Raw genomic sequence first — 20,529 nt, forward strand, 5'->3', positions numbered from 1 at the left:
TTTTATTGGAGAGGAGAAGAACCATTGATTTGAAGGGATTGAAAGTGGGAATTCTATTTTTCTTATTGCATCAGTGTTTGGGCTGGTGAAGTCGAAGATATCATTTGCCTCTCTAAGTTTTTCTTCCGTTGTTAGTCCCTTTGTTTCGCCGTGTTGTTTTATTGGTGTATTGTATGGAGATGGTGGTTCGATAGGTTTTTCTGATTTTGTTTTAATTTCTTGATTGTTTATCGATTGTGTATTGATCTCATTCTCTATTCTTGTTAGTTCATCTACGTTTTCTAGTGATGCTTCTATTACCTTTTGAGCTGTATCATCTAGGGCCATAAATGTTTTATCATTAGATGAGGATGTGATTGGTGGGATAATGATTGTTCTTTTTCCTTGTTTTGGTATTTGTTCTGATGTAGATTGTGGTTGTTGTTCATCTGATTGTTTTTTATTTTTGTTTTCTTCTTGATTTTCTGGTAATGAGGTTTGATCTCTCCATCCTTTGTTGGAGTGTCCAATTAATGTTAGATTGTCTAGTTCAATGATAGTGTCAAATTCTTCTACGACTCTTTTCACTGTTTTGATAATTAGAGTTTCGCCTTTAATTTCTGATTTAATTAGTTTACATCCTTCATTTTCTATTACCCATTCTATTTCTGTGAGTGATTTATACCAATCAAAATCTGTATACATATTTTTTGGTCTTATAGTGGTTATAAATTGTCCTTTTAATTCTGCATCAAACATATTTACAAAATAGATTACTGTACTAATACTGTCTGTGAGAATTTTGAATGTATTATTACTTTTGATTAAAACATCTTTTTTGTCCAAACTTTTTTCTAAATCTTTTTTTATTTTATCGTCTGGTTCGTGATTGATGTTTATGACGTATTTGAATTGTTTTTTTTTTAATTGAGTTTTATCCACAATTTCGCTTATTTTTTGTAGGCATTTGTGTTGCTTAATATTTGTGGTGTTGTTTGTGATTTTCATTTTATTTTCTTTCTATCTTTTTTATTTTTCTTTAAAAAGTTAAAAATCTGGAAATTTTCTAATTAACTTGGGTCCCCGGGTTTTTTTTTTTTTTTTTTTTTTTTTTTTTTTTTTTTTTTTTTTTTTTTTAAGTCTTTTTTATATGAAAAATGAAATAATCAAAAAAAGAGATTGTTGTTGTTGTTTGTTTTTTTCGATCTGATTATTTTTTGCTTTTTTTTTGAAAATTTTGCTACGCAAAATTCTCAAAACGAAACAAATAATAAATTACAATAAAGTAAAAAGATGGCTTTTTAAAATAGTTTATTTATTTATTTATTTGTTTTTTAAGTCTTTTTTATATGAAAAATGAAATAATCAAAAAAAGAGATTGTTGTTGTTGTTTGTTTTTTTCGATCTGATTATTTTTTGCTTTTTTTTTGAAAATTTTGCTACGCAAAATTCTCAAAACGAAACAAATAATAAATTACAATAAAGTAAAAAGATGGCTTTTTAAAATAGTTTATTTATTTATTTATTTGTTTTTTAAGTCTTTTTTATATGAAAAATGAAATAATCAAAAAAAGAGATTGTTGTTGTTGTTTGTTTTTTTCGATCTCATTTTTTTTTTTTTTTTTTGATGGCCAGTTACTTCTAAAAAAAAATAATTTTATCCAATTCCTCATTGGTGTAGTCGGTAACACTCTAGTCTTTCACACTGGTACCTCGGGTTCGATTCCCGAATGGGGAGCTTTTACAACGATTCCCCAAAGATCAATGGATCGATTCCCATGGGCTCTTTAATTGAATAAGAGATACCGAATTAGTATACTATATTTTTTAAAAAGTGTAAAAATCAGCCACACAAGATTACACATATAAAATCAAAAATTTAAAAAATCTTTGGTGAAAGACCCTCAGTTTATTCACAATATAAATGACTAGATAATAAAAATAGTAATTGTATTACTACAATAATTCAACAGATCAGAGCACCAACCAATGAAACCACACGAAATCCACCAAGGTCCAAACGATTTCCCTAATAATATAAATAAATTAAGAAAATTAACTCTCAAATAAGCTTATTGTATTCCAGAATCATTCCTAACAATTATCTTTCCACCAATTCATTTAGCTGATTCCAATTCTATTATTTTGTTTCTTTAAATACAAGCATATTTTAAAATGGATATCTTTAAAAAAAAATATAATTATAACTATAATTAAAATTGTTTATTTGATATTTTAAATTTTAAAAAAATAATTTCCTTTAACGGATAAACACTGATTAATATTACTTTAAATTTGTTTCTATTCAATTCCAACAATCCATTTTTCAATTTTTTCTATCCAACTAAGTTTTCATTCCTAACAAAGATAATTCACAACTGGAAAAAAAAAAGTTGGATGCCATAACCTATAACTTATAGGTTAAAAATTCTGTCAGACTAATATCAAAAATAAAATAATACAAATTAACCTATGGTCCAAGAAAATCTGAAATAAAAAATCCAAGAATAAAAAAAAAAAAAAAAACAAATAATATGTATCATACAAATAAAATAAAACTAATCCAACAAACTTGAAATTTAAACATTATAAAAAAAAAAAAAAATTCAATAATTAAATTAATAATTATTGGTATTTTATTATTTTTATTATTTTTATTTTTATTGTTTTCTAAATAAAGTTCTTTTTTGATTTCTAAATTCAAATTCATCTCTACCAACTAAAATATCGACAGCCTTTAAAATTGTAAAATGATCTAAACCAGAACGAGATAATTGAAAACGAACATCTTTAATTCTAATACTTGAACCAATGGGTACTCTATCTTTAAGGTATTTTTCAGCGGTTCTAATATTTTCTAAACGTTCAGGTGTTAAAGTTTCATTTACAGTATTATTGGTAGTGATTGCATCAAATGTTGAGATATCGAATAAACGAATTGCCTCTTTTGCATGTTCATTCGTAGCAATTGGAGATAAGGACATTTTTGCCAATGATTCAGAGATACGAATGATAGCTTCTAATTGACGAACAGTGATTGGAATTGCATTTTTTCTTTTCTTTCTTTCAGTTTCAACTGAGTTTTTTGAACCACCACCACCATAACTACCATTATTAATCATTTCTTGTTCTTTTGATTTTGCACGTACTGAAACGTAATGATTTTTTAAAGTTGTAACGGCATCTTCAGATAAACGAGGACTAATTCTTGAACGAGCATATGCAATATATTTTTTCAAGTATTGAATTGTAACTTCATTCTCACCGATGTGACTATCATCAACGACAGTATTTGAAAGGTCATAAGTATTATTACCAACACTACCACTACCACCACTACGACTTGATTTCTCGTGAATATTAATGACATGTTTTGAGATGATGAAATCACGTTTCTCATTCTTTGGATCTTTTACAATGAAAATTAAATCAAAACGTGAAAGAATAGTAGATTGAAAGTTAATATTGTCATCTGCAGCATCATTATAACGACCATAGACGGGATTTGCAGCGGCCAATACTGAGGTTCTACTATTTAAAATGGTGGTAATACCTGCTTTTGCAATTGATATGGTTTGTTGTTCCATAGCTTCATGAATTGCAACACGATCATCAACATTCATTTTATCAAATTCATCAATACATACTACGCCACCATCAGCAACCACCATTGCACCACCCTCCAAATAGTACTCACCAGTGGAGGGTTCACGAATTACCGATGCTGTTAAACCCGCAGCACTACTACCTTTACCACTTGTATAGACTGAAATGGGTGCAACCTTCTCTACGAATTTCAATAGTTGTGATTTAGCAGTACCAGGATCACCCAATAACAAGAGATTAATATCACCTCTTAATCTCATTTTATCGGGTAGTTTCTTTGAACTTCCACCAAATAGTTGACAACTAATTGCACGTTTAATATCTTCATGACCATAGATTGAAGGTGCAATTGAACTTGCTATAATATTTCTTAGATCTTGTCTTCTTGAGAATACCTTGAAAGATTGTTCCTCAGAAGGTGTGAAATGCATTGAATCACGACCTGCATTATCAGAGGTAATACCCAACACTCTTAGATAATTGGTACGAATTGTACCACCTGCAATCTCTCTTCTTTTACCTCCACCCTCAAATATACCTAAAACACCCAACACCTTTATACGTGTACCTGGTGTAATTTTATCTGCTAAACTTTTATCCAATGATAATATAATATGACGTGGCATTTCACCGGTTGGAATTGTTTCAGGTGATTCTTGAAGTTTTAAAATCTGTTGATTTACAAATGTAGATTGATCCGATAATACCACATATGGATTGTTTGGACATGGTTTACCTGCATCATTTGATCCTCTCTCACATTGTTGTGGAAGTACAGATGATACAATGCCCGGTCTAATATGTAAGGTTTGGGTATGTTGACAATTTTTACATTTTACTACCATCGTCGATGGTTTTGGTTGAGTTCTACTCGCTGAAATAACTATACCTTGAACTTTTACCAATTTACTAATTAATCCTGCCCTTAAATATCTAATTGGTTCAGGATTAGCTGAACTCTTAAATAATATTTGAATATCTTCATCAACTTGTTCTTTATTATAATTCATTTCTTTAATAATATCTTTAATTGCATCTTCAAACTTTTTTTTTTAATTAATAATATAAAAAAAAAAAAAAAAAAAATTAGTAAAATAAAACTTAAACATATAATTAAGGAGTAATTATTATTATTTATTTATTATTATTATTTATTTATTATTATTATTTATTATTATTACTATTATTATTATTATTTTTATTGAATATACTTTACTGATGGCATTAATTCATTTGGTGAAGAAATAAAACGACCTGATAATTCTTGATTAAAATCTGTTAAATGATCAATACTAACTTCAATATAATGCCATCCTAAATTATAATGTTGTCTTAATTGTTCTTTATATATAAATACATTATCTTGATCCTTCCATTCATTTATAAATCTTTTAAATAAATCTCGAACGCTTGTATCTTCAACGAATCCATTGTTTTTTTTAAATCCACCTTTACCTCCACCACCACTAACTGTTACATTTCCTTCATCAAATCCTGACATTCCTCTATATATATATATTTTATTTATTTTTTATTTAAAAAAAAAAAAAAATAATAAAAAAAATAAAAATAAAAAAAAAAGAGAGATATTATTTGCGCCTTTTCTTTTTATTTAAAAAAAAAAAAAAATTAAAAAAAAAAAAAAATAAAAAAAAAAAAAAAAAAAAAGCGGCAAGTGTTTAGAAAAAAAAAAAAAAAAAAAAAAAAAAAAAAAAAATTTTTTTTTTTTTATAAACTTAATAATCCCAAATTTGTTAATTTGTTAATCAAGAAAAAAAAAGGATTTTAAAAAAAAAAAAAAAAAAAAAAAAAAAAAAAAAAAAAAAAAAAAATTGTTATAATTTTAAATAAAAAAAAAAAAAAAAAAAAAAAAAAAATTGTTATAATTTAAATAAATTATATTTTAGTTGTATATATTATTTTTCATCCCTAGTTTTAATTTGAATTCTTGTAAACAAATATTGATCTTTAAAAAACTAAAATGGTAACCATATTGGTATATTATTTTTAAAAAAAAAAAAAAAGAAATCCGTTGTAAATTTTTTTTCAAAATTAAAAATATCTGAAAAATTGCCAGTTTCTTAGAAAGAAAAATTTTTATTTTTTTTTTTTTTTTTATTTTTTTTTATTTTTTTTTACACAATTTTTTTTTGTTTAGAAAGAAAACTATTTTTTTTTATTTTTTTTTATTTTTTTTTTTTATTTTTTTTTCTTTCGTTTATTCACTAAAACAAATTTAATTGTAAGTTTATACTTATTTTATATATATATATTTATTTTTTTGTTTGTTTTTTTTTATCTCCACACTAACATCTCTTAACTTTTTTTTTTTTTATTCAACTTTTTTTTTTTTTTTTTTTCAATTTTAGAAACTCAATTTTTAAAAAAGATGCCACCAAAGAAAAGACAATTATCACAAAGTGATGAAGATGTAAAAACCACTACAACCACTACTACTTCAACATCAACAAAACCACTCACTGAAATTTTCGATGGAATTGTATTTTGTTTTTCAGGTACATTTTCAGTAACACAAACTGAATTAACAAAAAAAGTTGAAGGTTGTGGCGCATCAACCTCAAAAACATGCACTGCTAAAGTTACACATTTAGTATCAACTGTAGATGATTTTAAAAAGAATGGTACAGCAGTTTCAAAAGCTCTCAAATCTGGTATTCCAATTGTAACCGAAGGTTTCATTACTAAATCAATTGAAGCATCAAAGAAATTGGAAGAAAAAGATTATTCACTTTCATCTTCAAACGATGACGAAGAGGAAGAAGAAGAAGAGGAAGAAGAAGAGGAAGAGGAAGAAGAAGAAGAAGTTGCCAAACCAACTAGAAGATCATCAAAGAAAGCACCAGCTAAATCTGAAGAAAAAGGAGAAGATAAAAATAAACTTACAACTCGTCCAACTAAAAAAACTAAAACCAATACAAGTGAAGCTGAAACCAAAACAGCTGCATCAGATCTTGATGATAGCAGTAGTGAATCTGAAGATGAAAAAAATCAAATCAGTGTTAAAATTAAAGGAAGAGCTGCAAATGATCCACATTTCCCAGATTCAAGAGTAAGTTTTTAAACTATAGTATAGTAAAAAAACACTATTTTAAAACTATTTTAATTAACTAATTTTCTTTTTATTAATAACAGTTTCATGTTTATGAAAATGGTAAAGATGTTTATGATGCAACATTAAATCAAACAGAAATTTCACAAAACAATAATAAATTTTATATTATTCAACTTTTGGAAGCAGATGATGGTAGTTCATATTCAGTTTGGAATCGTTGGGGTAGAGAAGGTTTAAAGGGACAAAGTTCAAGAAAAGATTTTGGTAAAGGTGGATTAAATCAAGCCATTTCATTGTTTTGTAGCAAATTTTATGAAAAAACCAAAAATACCTTTACTGATAGAGCCAACTTTAAAAAGGTTGCTGGTAAATATGATATGATTGAATTAGATTATAGTACTGATTCAAAGCCAAAGAATGGTGCCTCCACCACTGCTACCACCACCACCACCAAAAAAGTTGTTGAACATAAGAAAGAATGTTCATTGGATGAAAGAGTACAAGAATTGGTTAAATTAATATTCGATGTTAAAATGATGGAGAGAACAATGACTGAAGCCAAATATGATCTCAAGAAAATGCCATTAGGTAAACTTTCAAAGAATCAAATCACCAAAGGTTATTTGGTATTGAAACAAATTGAAGATGTTATGGGTGGTAAAAGTGGTGAAAGTTTATCAACTCTCTCAAGTAGATTCTACACAATCATTCCACACGCATTTGGTATGTCTGTTCCACCAGTAATCAATACCAATCAAATGTTGATTGAAAAAATGAATATGCTTCAAAATCTTGCCGATATCGAAATCGCTACCAACATTATCAAGGATAGTGAATCTGATGAATCAAACATTTTGGAATTACATTATGCAAAATTAAAAACAGATATTCAACCACTCGATGAAAACTCTTGTGAATATAAAAATATTTTATTATATGTTAAAAACACTTATCAAGGTGGAAAGAAACCAACCATTGTAAACATTTTCAAGATTGATCGTGATGGTGAAGCAGATCGTTATAAAACTAAAAAACATCTTGGTAATAGAAAACTCTTATGGCATGGTTCTCGTTTAACAAATTATGCTTCCATCATTTCACAAGGTTTAAGAATTGCTCCACCTGAAGCTCCAGTTTCTGGTTATAGATTTGGAAAAGGTGTTTATTTTGCTGGTAAGTATTAAATTATAATAATAATAATATTAATATTTATATAAATTTATACTAATTTAATTTATTTATTTTATAGATTGTATGTCACTTTCTGCAAATTATTGTAGAACAGTTGGATCTAATGATTTTTGTATGTTATTAGGTGATGTTGCATTGGGTAAAACTGCAGATTTGGCTAGAGATACTTATATGGAGAAACCACAACCAAATTCTCATTCAACTTGGGCTTTAGGTACTGTTGAACCAGATCCAAAAGTATTTTTCCAAGATACTGAAGGTTGTATCACTCCATACGGCCAAATGATTCCATCTCAACATAAAGGTGTTTCTTGTTATGAACATCAATATGTCGTTTATGATGTTGCTCAAGTTCATTTGAAATATCTTTTGCAATTAAGAAATTAATAAACTATATTTAATTGTATAATAATAATAATAATAATAAAATAAAAAAAATAAAAAAATAAAATAAAAAAAATAATAAAAAAAATAATAAAAAAATAATAGAAAAAAAAAATTAAATAATTATTAATTTATTTAAAACATATATTTAAATAGTTTATTATTTTATTAAATTTAATAATAAATTATTTTAATTTTTATTTTAAACTTTAATTTCTTCTTGTCTACTTGATTCAGTTTCTTCGGTTGAAGATACTAATGTATTTGAAGAAGCAGCTGCAGTATTATTACTATCTTTATTTTCAATATTAATAGTTGTTGTTAAAGTTGTAGCAGTTTGTGTTGATACTACTGCTGAACTTGAGCTATTTGCATTATTTTCAATATTAATTGAAGTTGTTGTTGAAATTGCAGTTTCAGTTGTGGTTGTTGTTGTGGTTTGTTCTTGTTGTTGTTTCTTTACTTCTTGCTCTTTAAGAATTTCTTCTCTATATAATTCAATCATTTTTTTATCTAACTCACGTGACTAAACATTATTAAAATTAATTATTTTTATTTTTTTTTAATTCCAAATGAATAAATAGTTAGTAAAAAAATCATAGAAATAATTTAAAATTTTTGAAAAAAAAAAAAAAAAACAAGTATGAACTCAATAATATGATTTTCAAATAAAAAAAAAAGAAAAAAAAAAAGAAAAAAAGATATTTTTTTTTTGAAATTTTTTTTGAATTTTTCCTTGAAAATATCTTTTTTTACACCCATGAAAAAATTGTGTTGATCAAAAAAAAAAAAAAAATAATAATAATAATAATAATAATAAAAAGATAGGGTTTAAACTTACTTCATCATATCTACTCTTATATAAATCTAAAACATATTTTTCAATTTTCTTTTGGAAACCTAATACTGATACCAATAGTTCAACAGTACCAGTTTGAGTGAATTGACACCAATTTGGGTTCTCTGGATGAACTTCATAAACTGTAATATCAATCATCTTTGCTTTGCTACTTAATGTTTCATTAGTTGTTTTAATAGTAATTTTTCTATTAGCTTTATCATGATATGATTCTTCAATAAATACTGAATGTTTAATATCAAAAAGCTATATAATATTATTTATTAAAAAAATATAAAAAAAATAAAAATATGTAAGAATGTAATGAGTTTATTTTTTTATTTTTATTTTTATTTATAATAAAATTTTATTAAATAATTACAGTTTTAAACCAACCTGGTGCATCAACTTCTAATTTTGTTTTTCTAATTCTTTTTTCATTGCCATTTTCTTCTGTAATTTGTTCAACAATTTCAGAATCTATGATGAATGGAAATAACGGATGATTTGGAAATCTTTTATTATAAACTTCCCAATAGAATTCTAATGGGCATTCGTATGTATAGGCTGGAAATGTATGGGATGCTGGCATTTTATTTATTATTTATTTAAATATCTAGATTTTTTTTTTTTTTTTTTTCTATGGGGGGGTTTTTTTATTTTTATTTTATTTTATTTACAAATTATAATTTATACAAAGTATTTTATATTTAAAAAATTATTATTTTAAAGAAAAAAAAAAAAAAAGTGAAAATAATGATAATAATAAAATTATATATAAAATATGGTAATAATAGAAAGGTAATAAATAATTAATGGTTTGGTTATGGTGGTGAAAATAAAAAATTATTTTGAATTTTTTTTTTATTTTTTGTTTTTTTTTTTTTTTTAAATTTTTTTTTTTTTTATTTTAAAATAATTTTAATTTTTTTTTTTTTTTTTTACCATGATTTTTTTTTTTTTTTTTTTTTTTTTATTTTCGTTTTTGTCAGATTCCATAATTTCCCCCAACATTTTTGTATAGATATTTTTTTTAACTTTTGATTTTTTTTTTTTTTTTTTTTTAGATTACAAATTTGTTTACTATTTAGGAAATAGATAATATAGAAAATAAAAAATATATAATAAAATATTATAAAATATAATAAAATATTATAAAATATAATAAAATATAATAAAATAATAAAATACAATAAAATATAATGAAATATAATAAAATATAATAAAATAAATAAAATAAAATAAAAATAATTAATATTAAAAACATAATACACAATGACAAATACTAAAAAATCAAAACAAAAGAATACTGTTGGAAATAAAGTAAAAAAAACAAATACAAATAAAAATAATAATAATAATAATAATAATAATAATAAAAATAAACAAAATAAAATCAATAATAAAAATAATAAAAATAATAAAAACAATGATTCAAATAATAAAAATAATAATACAAATAATAAAAATAATATAAATATTAAAAATAAAAATTTAAAAAAAGTTGAAAATAATAAATCATTAAAAGTTATTTCATCAAATAAAAATAAAAATATATTAAATAATTTAAAAAAAGAAGAAAAAGTAAATAGTAATGATATTTTAATTCAACAACAACAAAATAGAGAAAAAGAAGATATAACAAACGAAGATGATGATGAAAAATATAATTTATGGAATCCAAAACCAACTTCTTCAGTATCAGTATCATCATCAAAATCATCAAAATCATTAAAAACAACAGATTTACAAAATGAAATGAGTGAAAAACTTAAAGGAAGTAGATTTAGGTGGTTAAATGAAACATTATATACAACACATAGTAAGGAAGCATTTAAAGAGTTTTCAGAAGATAGATCATTATTCGATCAGTATCATAGCGGATTTAAATCACAAGTTGAATCATGGCCAATCAATCCATTGGATTTAATCATTGACGATTTGTCATCGATTAAACAAAGAAAGAGAATTGCAGATTTAGGTTGTGGTGAAGCAAAATTAGCCGAACGTTTACAACATAAACATACAATTCAATCATTTGATTTGGTTGCTGTCAACGAGCGTGTAACAGCTTGTGATATCTCAAATCTACCATTAAAGAATGAGTCAATTGATATCGCTGTATTCTGTCTAAGTTTAATGGGTACCAATTTCATTGATTTCATCATTGAAGCAGAACGTGTTTTAGTTAAAGGTGGTTTATTAAAAATCGCTGAAATCGAATCAAGAATCACCGATATCAATGCTTTTACAAATGAAATTCAACAACATGGTTTCAATTTAATTAAAAAGAATGAACAAAATCAATATTTCACTTTATTTGAATTTTCAAAATTACAAAAAAAAGATCAACAATTTATGAGAAGTTTAAAACAATATCAAAAATTAAAAAAACAACAAGCTACAAATGAACCAGTTTTAAAACCATGTTTATATAAAAAAAGATAAATAAAAAAAAAAATTAAAAAAAAAAATAAAAATTAAAATAAAAATTAAAATAATATATATTTTCCTAAAAAAAATAAAAAACTATTAATAGTAATTGTTTTATTTATTTTTTAAATTATATTTTAAATATATATATATACAATAGTGGTTATTTTTATTATTATTATTTTTTTAAATTTTATCTAATAAAATTTATTAATTTGAACTTTTGAATCTGATAAACCACACATTAAAATTGAATTTGTAAATTGTAAACAACTAATTGAACTATTGAAAGAGAATAATTCTTTACTTTGATCAGAATCATAATTTAAATTCCACCAACGTACTGATTGATCATTTGAACCAGTGATTAAGGTAGTGCCATCCCATTGAAGGCAACGTACTGAACCATTATGACCACGAAGTGTTGAAATATTTGAATTCTTTGAACGAAGATCCCAAACTCTAACAGTTGTATCATCAGAACCAGTTACTAAAACATTTCCATTGAATTGTAAAGCTCTAATACCTTCATTATGACCAGAGAGTATTTGGATAGGTTGAGATGTATTTAAATCCCAAACTCTAACAACACGATCACTACCGCCACTCATTAAAATATTACCATAAACTTGAAGACATGTTACACATGATTGATGCTTGAATGTATGAGTCGATGAGAGATTATGGTTTCTATAACGTGTTGAAGTCTTATCATTTACCGATACAATATTGGTATGAACATGATCGGGTTCATTAATATCTGGTAAACTTGTGAATGAATTATTTACAGCGAATGGATCATTCATAACATTATCTTGAAGTGCTTCCTCTTCCTCCTCTTCAGTATCGGGGATTTCAATGCTATCATTAATTATCTCTGCAATATTCCAAACTTTAACAGTTGAATCGGAACTTCCGGAAATAATTTGGTCACCAATTTGTTGTAAACAGAAAACATCGAAATTATGAGCACGAGTTGTAAGTATACCTTTTGATTTACCTTTCTCCAAATCCCAAATTCTAATTGAATTATCTAAACTACCAGTTGCCATAATGTTATTGTTTACATCCAAACATTGAATTGGATAATAGTGACCGGCCAAAGTGAAACGACATTTCTTGGTTTTCGTATCCCAAACTTTAGCGGTTTTATCGAATGAACCAGTGTAAACTCTTTCATCATCTAAATGCAATGCCCAGACAGTACCAGTGTGACCAATCAAATGGGCCTCTTTAAATCTATCACCTTTCCATCTTGATTCTCTTTCATGTTGTTGTTTGAAAATTTCTCTCCAATGTAATTGACATGATTTCTCGGATTTCTTTAATAATAATTCACGATTTGGATAAACCTGGAAATAATTTTGATAAATTGATTTCCATAAAATCTCTTCACATGTAATTAAAAACCATTCGGAACAAACATATTGAATTGATAAAACATCTTGAAATGGTAAATATGATATGATCTTCATTGTAATTTCAATTGGTAAAATACTAATAAATGTAATTCTTTTCATTGGATTAAATTTATTTGGTAATAATAAATTCTTTATAATTTCTTTTAACTTTTTTGAATCTTTCTTTTTATGTTGATAATGATTAATATTTTGATTATTATTATTTTTACAATTTGATGATGATGATGATGATGATGACGATGATGAATATAATGTTGGTGATGATAATGGTGACCCAATCTTTTTTGAAACATTTCTTTTATTTGGTGCATAAACTTGTTGTTGTTGTTGTTGTTGAATTGCATATTTTGGTCCCCATTTATCTCTAAACACAATTTCTTTATATTTATCTTGATATTCTTCCTCTTCGTATGAATTTTCATATGGAAAACTATCAAAATGATAATTTGATTGATTTGAATATTTTTGGAAATCTGGACCTAACATTTTTATTATTTTTTTTTTTTTTTATAAATAATAATATATATATATATATATAAAAGGTAATAAAATTTGTTTTATAGTAATAAATAAAATTGATATATAGGTTTTTTTTATAGTACAGGAATTAAAAAACAAAAAAAAAAAAAATAATTAAATGTTTTTTTTTATTTTTTTTTTTTATTTTTTTTTTTTTATTGTAATAATATAAAATTTATAATTATAAAATGAATGAAATAAAATATACTGAAATGAAATGAAATGAAAAAATAAAATAAAAAACAAATATCTGGGTTTTTAAATTATTATTTTTTTTTTTTTTTAAATTATTTTTTTTTTTTTTTTTTATTACTTGGAATTTTATTTGTTGGTTTTTTTTTAAAAAAACAATTGGTATACCGCTATGATGGAATACTGAAATTTTAAATTATGGTAGTTTAATTTTACTGTTTTTTAAATTAAAAAAAAAATAAAATAAAATAAAACCTTTTTTGCTCAAATAAAACAATTGTTTATTATATATGAGTAGGCACAGATGTAAGGACGAGAATTGTGGTGTGTGGTTAAAAAAAAAAAAATAAATGTTTTTTTTTATAGATCTATTTTTTGTACTTTTTTTTTTTTTGAAAATGAATAAAAATTGGAATAATTTAATAAATAATTGAAAATGAAATTTAAAAATCGTTATGTTGTTATAAAATTAATTATTTTTTTTTTTTTTTTTTTTTAAAATGTGTAGAGTTATTAATTAATAATGATAAAACAAAAATAAAAAAATAATTTTTTTAAATGGTTTTTATTTTAATAAAAAAAAAAAATATATTGAAATTTTGTTGGAAATTTCAAAGTAATAAATAGATTTAAACAAAAAATATATATTTTTTTTTTTAAAATAATTCTTTAACTGGTAAAAAAAAGATGAAATATTTTAATTTAAAAATATTTATTATTATTATAATTTTTTAAGTAAATAATTAAAAATGGTTAATCTTGTTTTGATTTTTTTTTTTTTTATTGTTTGGGTAATATTGTAAAAATTAATTTTAAAACACATTATAAAAAAAAAAAATTTTATTTTAATTTAAAGATACTTGAGAATAGTAAAATAAATACTCTTTTCTTTTAAAATGATGCTATATTGAAATAATTAAATTAATTAATAAATAAATAAACAAATAAATAAATAAATAAATAAATAAATAGATAATATTCGGAAATGGAATAAATAAAAAAAAAGATGATTTTAATAAATTAAAAGAATTGAAAAAATTAATTATCCGAATTTTAAAAGTTTGTTTAATTCTTCGTTTTTTCACACTATTAGTAATCATAATACCTTCGTTGGATTTTTTTTTTTTTTTTAACACACCTAATTAGTAATTTCCTTTTATTTTATTTTATTTTATTTTTTTTTTTTTTTTTTTTTCAAAAAGGGTTAAAATAAAAGATTACGTAAAAATAAATTGTTTGGATGCATATTAATCTTTAAAAATACTTTTTACTTTAGTTTTCAAACAATATTGTTTTTTTTCATTTTAAGGAAAGTACTTAATATTCCCTAATTGAAAAACATTTTTTTTTTTTTTTTTTTTCTCGAAATAAAGAATCATACTCTTTATATTACTCTTTTTGGGTTTTTTTTTTTTTTTTGTTTTTTTTTTAAAATTTATTTTATTATATTTATTATAACAATTTTTTTTTTTTTTTTTCCTTCTTTAGTTAGTTTTTTTAGTATTGTCTTTGGCAGTATCTAAATTTGACCAAAGTAATTTTTTGAATTGACCTTTAATAGCTGAGACAATCATTGATGAACCAACACAGAATGGTACTAAATATAATAATGCAGGCTAATTTAAAAAAATAATAATATATTAATATTAGATAAATTTGGAAATAAAAAAAAAATAAAAAAAAAAAAAAATGAAAATAAAAAATAAAAAATAAATTAATTAATTAATTATACATACTTGAGCAGCTTTAAAAGTGTGCATAACGAAAATTGTAGTGAATAAACCTAAAGCATAAGCGATTAAAGTTGAATTGAAATAAGTTTTTTTCATTGGACCTTTTGATCTGCTTTCTTGATGAATATGTCTATCGAAACGTAATAATAAAGCGATAAAGATACCTGGTAAAACGATATCACCCAAACCTAACATTGAAAATTGATAAACATCTGCAAAAATATCCTTTGGGAAAAGTAATTTAATTGGTGCATCAAAACTTTTAGCTACTGTAACCATAACATCTGTACCAAATACCCAAAAAATATCATAAAAGAATAAACCAACCTAAAAAATAAAAAAATATATTATAATTTTAAAAATAAAATTAATACATATTTTTTTTTTTTTTTTTTAATTATTATTATTATTATTATTATTATTATTATTATTATTATTATTATTATTATTATTATTATTATTATTATTATTATTATTATTATTATTATTATTATTATTATTATTATTATTATTATTAAAAATACTTACCAATAACATAACACCAACAGAATATTCAGTTAAACTAATGAAACTAATACCTTGAATTGAAAAAGTAAGACCAAAAATATTATTTGCAATCCAATGTTTAGTTTTGATATACCAAAGTGAGAAACCAATTGCAAAGATGAAAGAGACGATATCGTAAATATCGATTTTAACATCTTTTGCATCTGTAATGAATTTAATGGCTGGAATTTTGAAGGAAATTAATGGTTTAACTTCATTTTGTTTCTTGTTTTTACCACTACCACTTGATCCAACAAACATATATTTGAATAATGATGATAATACATTTGTCATTGCAATTGCTCCAATTAATAAAAAGTAATATGATAAAATTAAATTAATTAAATCTTTATCAAAATATTTGAAACATAAGTATAAACCAAATAAGAAAACACTACCAATTATTGGGAATGTATATGCATCGCTCATGCTCATTGATTCACTCTAAATTAAATAAATAAAATAAAAATAAAAATAAAAATGAAAAAAAAATATAAAAAAAAAAAAAAATTAATAAATATTAATATTAATATAAATTTCATTTTATTTATTTTATATAATAATAATAGTTATAATAATAATAATTATAATAATATAATAATATTTACTTTTGTTTCTTTTAATGATAAGAAAGAACCAATATAAATTGGAACAATTGCCATGATCCAAATACTAATATAGGCAATTAATAATCCATTATCGGGGATGGTTAAATCCATTTTTAAATTTTTAAAACTTTCAATGACTGCTTCCATTTTATTTATTTTTAATACAAATATATAGAATTTTCAAATTAAAAATTTTGAAAATCACAAAAAATTAAAAAAAGAAAAAAAAAAATTAAAAATAAAAAAATAAAAAAATTAAAAAAAAAAGGATGAGCTGTTTTAAAAAAAAAAAAAATAAAAAAAAAAAATGAAAAAAAAAAAATAAAAAAATTAAATTGTCATGACGCACCAAGACTTTTTACATACACCCAGATTTTACCATTATTTTTCTCATCTGTTTTATAATTTTTATTATTTTTTTATTTTGTTTTTAATTATTTTTATTATAGGTCTATTTTTATTTTACAATCTTTAATATTTTATTTTATTGGATATTTTTAGTAATTTTTCATTTGTTGGATATTTTTAGTAATTTTTTTTTTTTTTCCCTAATTTTTAAATGGAAAAAAGAAAAAAAACTTGGACGGAAAGTTCACTTTTTTTTTTTTTTTTTTTTTTGAAAATTTATGTACATATTCTTTATTATCATTATTTTATCTTTTTTTTTTTTTTTTTTTTAAACATTTTCTTCCTCTTCAACATTAGTTTCATCAAAAGCTTTCTTTGCTTTCTTCAACTCTTCATTCATTCTTAATAATTCAATAACTCTGTAATATTTCTTTGGATCTTTTCTTACAAGAAAAACTAAATCCTCTGTTTGAAATTTACCTCTTTTATTTGAAACTTGAGCTGCTTTTAATGTCATTTCTTGTATAAATTCGAAAACTAACTCTTCTAACAAATCTATTGATTCATGTAATGGTTCTCTAACATCTCCAAAACCATACATCATATGTTTTACTTTATAAATATAATTTTTTTTTTTTTTTTATAAAAAATAAATTATTAGCTTTTTTATAAATAAATAATAAAGAGTAAAAAAAAAAAAAAAACGTTTTCAATATATATAAATATATATATAAATATAACATACATTCTTTTGAAAACATTCTTTTCCTTTTTGTTGACATTTTATAGTTTTTTTAATCTTTTCAATAACCACTAATTTCGTTATTTGGATAATTTTATAAAAAAAAAAAAAAAAAAAAAAATGAAAATAAAAAAAAAAATTGGGAAATGAATTAAAAAAGAAAAAAAAAAAATTAAAAAAAAAAAAAAAAAAAATTAAAAAAAAAAGGTTTTTTAATTTAAAAATAATTATTTTCACCCCTATTTTAACGAAAACGAAGAAACAAATAAATAAATAAAAATAAATAAATAAATAAACAAATAAATTAATTAATTAATAAATAAAAAATAAATATATAAATAAAATGTTTTCCTCGATTTATGGCTATTTCAACTCTGAAGGTGATAGTAATCAACAACAAAATAATAATAATAATAGTAATAATAATTTAAAAGAAAGTGTATTTCATTCAGGTATATCAAATGGTATAATTGAAACAGTTGGTAATACACCATTGATTAGAATTAAAAGTTTATCAGAAGCAACAGGTTGTGAAATTTATGGTAAAGCAGAATTTATGAATCCAGGTGGTAGTCCAAAGGATAGAGTTGCAAGAGAGATTATATTGGATGGTGAAAAGAAAGGATTATTAAAGAAAGGATCAACCATTGTAGAAGCAACTGCCGGTAGTACAGGTATTTCTTTGACAATGTTAGGTAAATCGAGGGGATACAATGTACAATTGTTTATACCTGATAATGTATCAAAAGAGAAAGTTGACCTGTTGGAGATGTTGGGTGCTGAAACTAAAATAGTGCCAATTGTCGGTATGAACAATGCCAACCATTTCATGCATTGCGCATATCAAAGATGTTTAGGTGACGATATGGCATTCTACGCCAACCAATTCGATAATCTCTCAAATTTCAACGCACATTATAATGGTACAGCCAAAGAGATTTGGGAGCAAACTAAGGGTGATGTGGATGGGTTTGTCGCAGCAGCTGGTACTGGTGGCACAGTGGCTGGTATAAGTAGTTATTTAAAAGAGGTGAATCCAAATATTCAAAATTGGTTAATTGATCCACCAGGTTCAGGTTTGTATAGTTTGGTAAATACTGGTGTTATATTTCATCCAAAAGATAGATTAGTTGTTGAAAAACTTGGACCACGTTCATTTTATGAAGGTGTTGGTGTAAATAAAAAAACTGAAAATTTTAATAAAGCCTCTTTAAATGGTGCTTTCCGTGGTACAGAAGAGGAAGGTGTTGATATGGCTCATTATTTATTAAAGCATGATGGTTTATTTTTAGGTGGTTCTTCAGCTTTAAATTGTGTTGGCGCAGTTAAATTGGCTCGTAAATTAGGTCCTGGTAAAACAATTGTAACAGTCTTATGTGATTCTGGTCATCGTTACACAAGTAGATTATATAGTAAATCTTGGTTAAATGATCATAATTTTCAAGTTTCAGATTTATCAAATTTAAATTTTGTAAAATAAAAATAAAAATAAAAAATAATAATAAATAATAATAATAACAATAACGCATTTAAAATTATTTACTATGTAAAATTAGATCAAAATAATAATTAAAAATTAAAGAAAAAAGAATATTTTAAGAAAGAATAAAATAAAGAAACATATTTATTTTTTAGTTTTTATTTATTAAAATTGTTCTGAAATCGATTATATTATTGTGTTTAAATGGTATTGATGTACATTGCAATACCACAAATTGAGACCATCATTTGTTAAATAATTTGATACCTCATCAAATGATACTGTTGAATCCGCTTATTAAACTTAATTTTGCTTCACATGTGCCTTTGACTACTGACACCACCAGTTGATGCAGTGGCTTCAACTTTATAACAAAGAGAGTTTAGTCGAATAATTGAACCTGATTCTTTCTTAAAATATTCTTACCAAATTCAATTACTCATCTTAAACTTTTTTCCACCATCTTTAACACACGTGTTAATAATTATAAATAAATTAAAAGTTTTAATTGAACCTTACCCATTTTCAAAATTACCAATAAATATTATACATATATATAAATTAAAATAAAATAAATTTATAACATGTAATAATAAAAACAAAATTAATGAATTTTTTATTTATTTATTTATTTTTATATGCTAAATTATAAAAAAAAAAAAATTTAATTGATTTATTATGATTGGTTAGTTTGAATAGATGCAGATTTTTGAATTTTAAATATATGTAATAAGAATGGGTAATTATCGCATGGTGATTGAACAGTTTCCGGCCATTTTAAATGTAATTCTTCTTCCAAACAGTATTTAGCAAAGTTGTGGCATTTATTCTTTCTACCCCATGCGTTGTCTCCACCACATTTTTCTTTAATGAAGATATAAAATGATTCATGGAAACGGTTACGGATATTCATGTCTCTATCACAGTTATCGCCTTCAGCATATTCTTTAGTTTAAGTCAACAATGTTATACCCACTTTTGCAGTCTTAGTCAATTTTGTTGAATTAGAACTTCTTTCAGTTACTTGGAAACCAGTTTCAATAGAATTCATTGCATCCTTCATTGCCAAATGAATTTCTAAACCTACTGGGTGATCATCATCATCAGATTCACCATTTTTATCTATAATAATAGAATAGTGACCAACATTTGTACCAACGTATTCCTCAAATGCCCCTTTTGTAAATTCTGGCACCAATTAATTGATCATTGAATTTGAGTAGACGTTCGAATTATATATTTTTTTAAAAATCATTAATTTCTATTTATATTATTATATTTAAATAATATATTTCTAAAAAAATATACTTACTAAATAAACATCAAGTACTCTTTCTTGGTTTACTTAAACCAATGACATTTCTTTTTCTTTTTCTTTAAAAAAATAATTACCCATTTTTTTTTTTTATTTAAACTTTTTTTTATTATACAAATAA

General features: G+C 23.4%; 9 protein-coding genes and 1 non-coding gene across 10 annotated transcripts; 4 read left to right on the forward strand and 6 right to left on the reverse strand.

The window, feature by feature from the left end:
• The first annotated feature begins 1,645 nt into the window (after positions 1–1,645).
• Positions 1,646–1,717, forward strand: tRNA-Glu-UUC-16. The gene has a single exon. It is a non-coding gene; the product is annotated as a tRNA-Glu (tRNA).
• Positions 1,718–2,639: 922 nt separating this feature from the next.
• On the reverse strand, positions 2,640–5,086 carry mcm5 (MCM family protein; the record flags this gene model as incomplete). The annotated part of the gene is made up of 2 exons (XM_629370.1): positions 2,640–4,628; positions 4,802–5,086. 2 exons carry the CDS (start codon positions 5,084–5,086, stop codon positions 2,640–2,642), a joined length of 2,274 nt encoding a protein of 757 aa, XP_629372.1.
• An 888-nt stretch (positions 5,087–5,974) lies between these two features.
• Positions 5,975–8,236, forward strand: adprt2 (NAD+ ADP-ribosyltransferase; the record flags this gene model as incomplete). The annotated part of the gene is made up of 3 exons (XM_629371.1): positions 5,975–6,655; positions 6,739–7,831; positions 7,908–8,236. 3 exons carry the CDS (start codon positions 5,975–5,977, stop codon positions 8,234–8,236), a joined length of 2,103 nt encoding a protein of 700 aa, XP_629373.1.
• A 199-nt stretch (positions 8,237–8,435) lies between these two features.
• On the reverse strand, positions 8,436–9,663 carry DDB_G0292832 (hypothetical protein; the record flags this gene model as incomplete). The annotated part of the gene is made up of 3 exons (XM_629372.1): positions 8,436–8,759; positions 9,075–9,338; positions 9,454–9,663. The coding sequence occupies 3 exons, from the start codon at positions 9,661–9,663 to the stop codon at positions 8,436–8,438; spliced, it is 798 nt and encodes a 265-aa protein (XP_629374.1).
• Positions 9,664–10,346: 683 nt separating this feature from the next.
• Positions 10,347–11,519, forward strand: DDB_G0292960 (hypothetical protein; the record flags this gene model as incomplete). The annotated part of the gene is made up of 1 exon (XM_629373.1): positions 10,347–11,519. One exon carries the CDS (start codon positions 10,347–10,349, stop codon positions 11,517–11,519), a length of 1,173 nt encoding a protein of 390 aa, XP_629375.1.
• A 182-nt stretch (positions 11,520–11,701) lies between these two features.
• On the reverse strand, positions 11,702–13,411 carry DDB_G0292834 (WD40 repeat-containing protein; the record flags this gene model as incomplete). The annotated part of the gene is made up of 1 exon (XM_629374.1): positions 11,702–13,411. One exon carries the CDS (start codon positions 13,409–13,411, stop codon positions 11,702–11,704), a length of 1,710 nt encoding a protein of 569 aa, XP_629376.1.
• A 1,709-nt stretch (positions 13,412–15,120) lies between these two features.
• On the reverse strand, positions 15,121–16,670 carry DDB_G0292836 (peptidase A22B family protein; the record flags this gene model as incomplete). Its single annotated transcript, XM_629375.1, has 4 exons — positions 15,121–15,252; positions 15,373–15,696; positions 15,898–16,359; positions 16,524–16,670. 4 exons carry the CDS (start codon positions 16,668–16,670, stop codon positions 15,121–15,123), a joined length of 1,065 nt encoding a protein of 354 aa, XP_629377.1.
• Positions 16,671–17,199: 529 nt separating this feature from the next.
• Positions 17,200–17,653, reverse strand: taf13 (transcription initiation factor TFIID subunit; the record flags this gene model as incomplete). The annotated part of the gene is made up of 2 exons (XM_629376.1): positions 17,200–17,483; positions 17,617–17,653. 2 exons carry the CDS (start codon positions 17,651–17,653, stop codon positions 17,200–17,202), a joined length of 321 nt encoding a protein of 106 aa, XP_629378.1.
• A 303-nt stretch (positions 17,654–17,956) lies between these two features.
• Positions 17,957–19,093, forward strand: cysK (cysteine synthase; the record flags this gene model as incomplete). The annotated part of the gene is made up of 1 exon (XM_629377.1): positions 17,957–19,093. One exon carries the CDS (start codon positions 17,957–17,959, stop codon positions 19,091–19,093), a length of 1,137 nt encoding a protein of 378 aa, XP_629379.1.
• Positions 19,094–19,769: 676 nt separating this feature from the next.
• DDB_G0292842 (hypothetical protein) lies at positions 19,770–20,489 on the reverse strand (the record flags this gene model as incomplete). Its single annotated transcript, XM_629378.1, has 3 exons — positions 19,770–20,038; positions 20,105–20,269; positions 20,486–20,489. 3 exons carry the CDS (start codon positions 20,487–20,489, stop codon positions 19,770–19,772), a joined length of 438 nt encoding a protein of 145 aa, XP_629380.1.
• Positions 20,490–20,529: the final 40 nt, after the last annotated feature.

Source organism: Dictyostelium discoideum, assembly GCF_000004695.1.
Source record: "Dictyostelium discoideum AX4 chromosome 6 chromosome, whole genome shotgun sequence".
NCBI lineage: Eukaryota > Evosea > Eumycetozoa > Dictyosteliales > Dictyosteliaceae > Dictyostelium > Dictyostelium discoideum.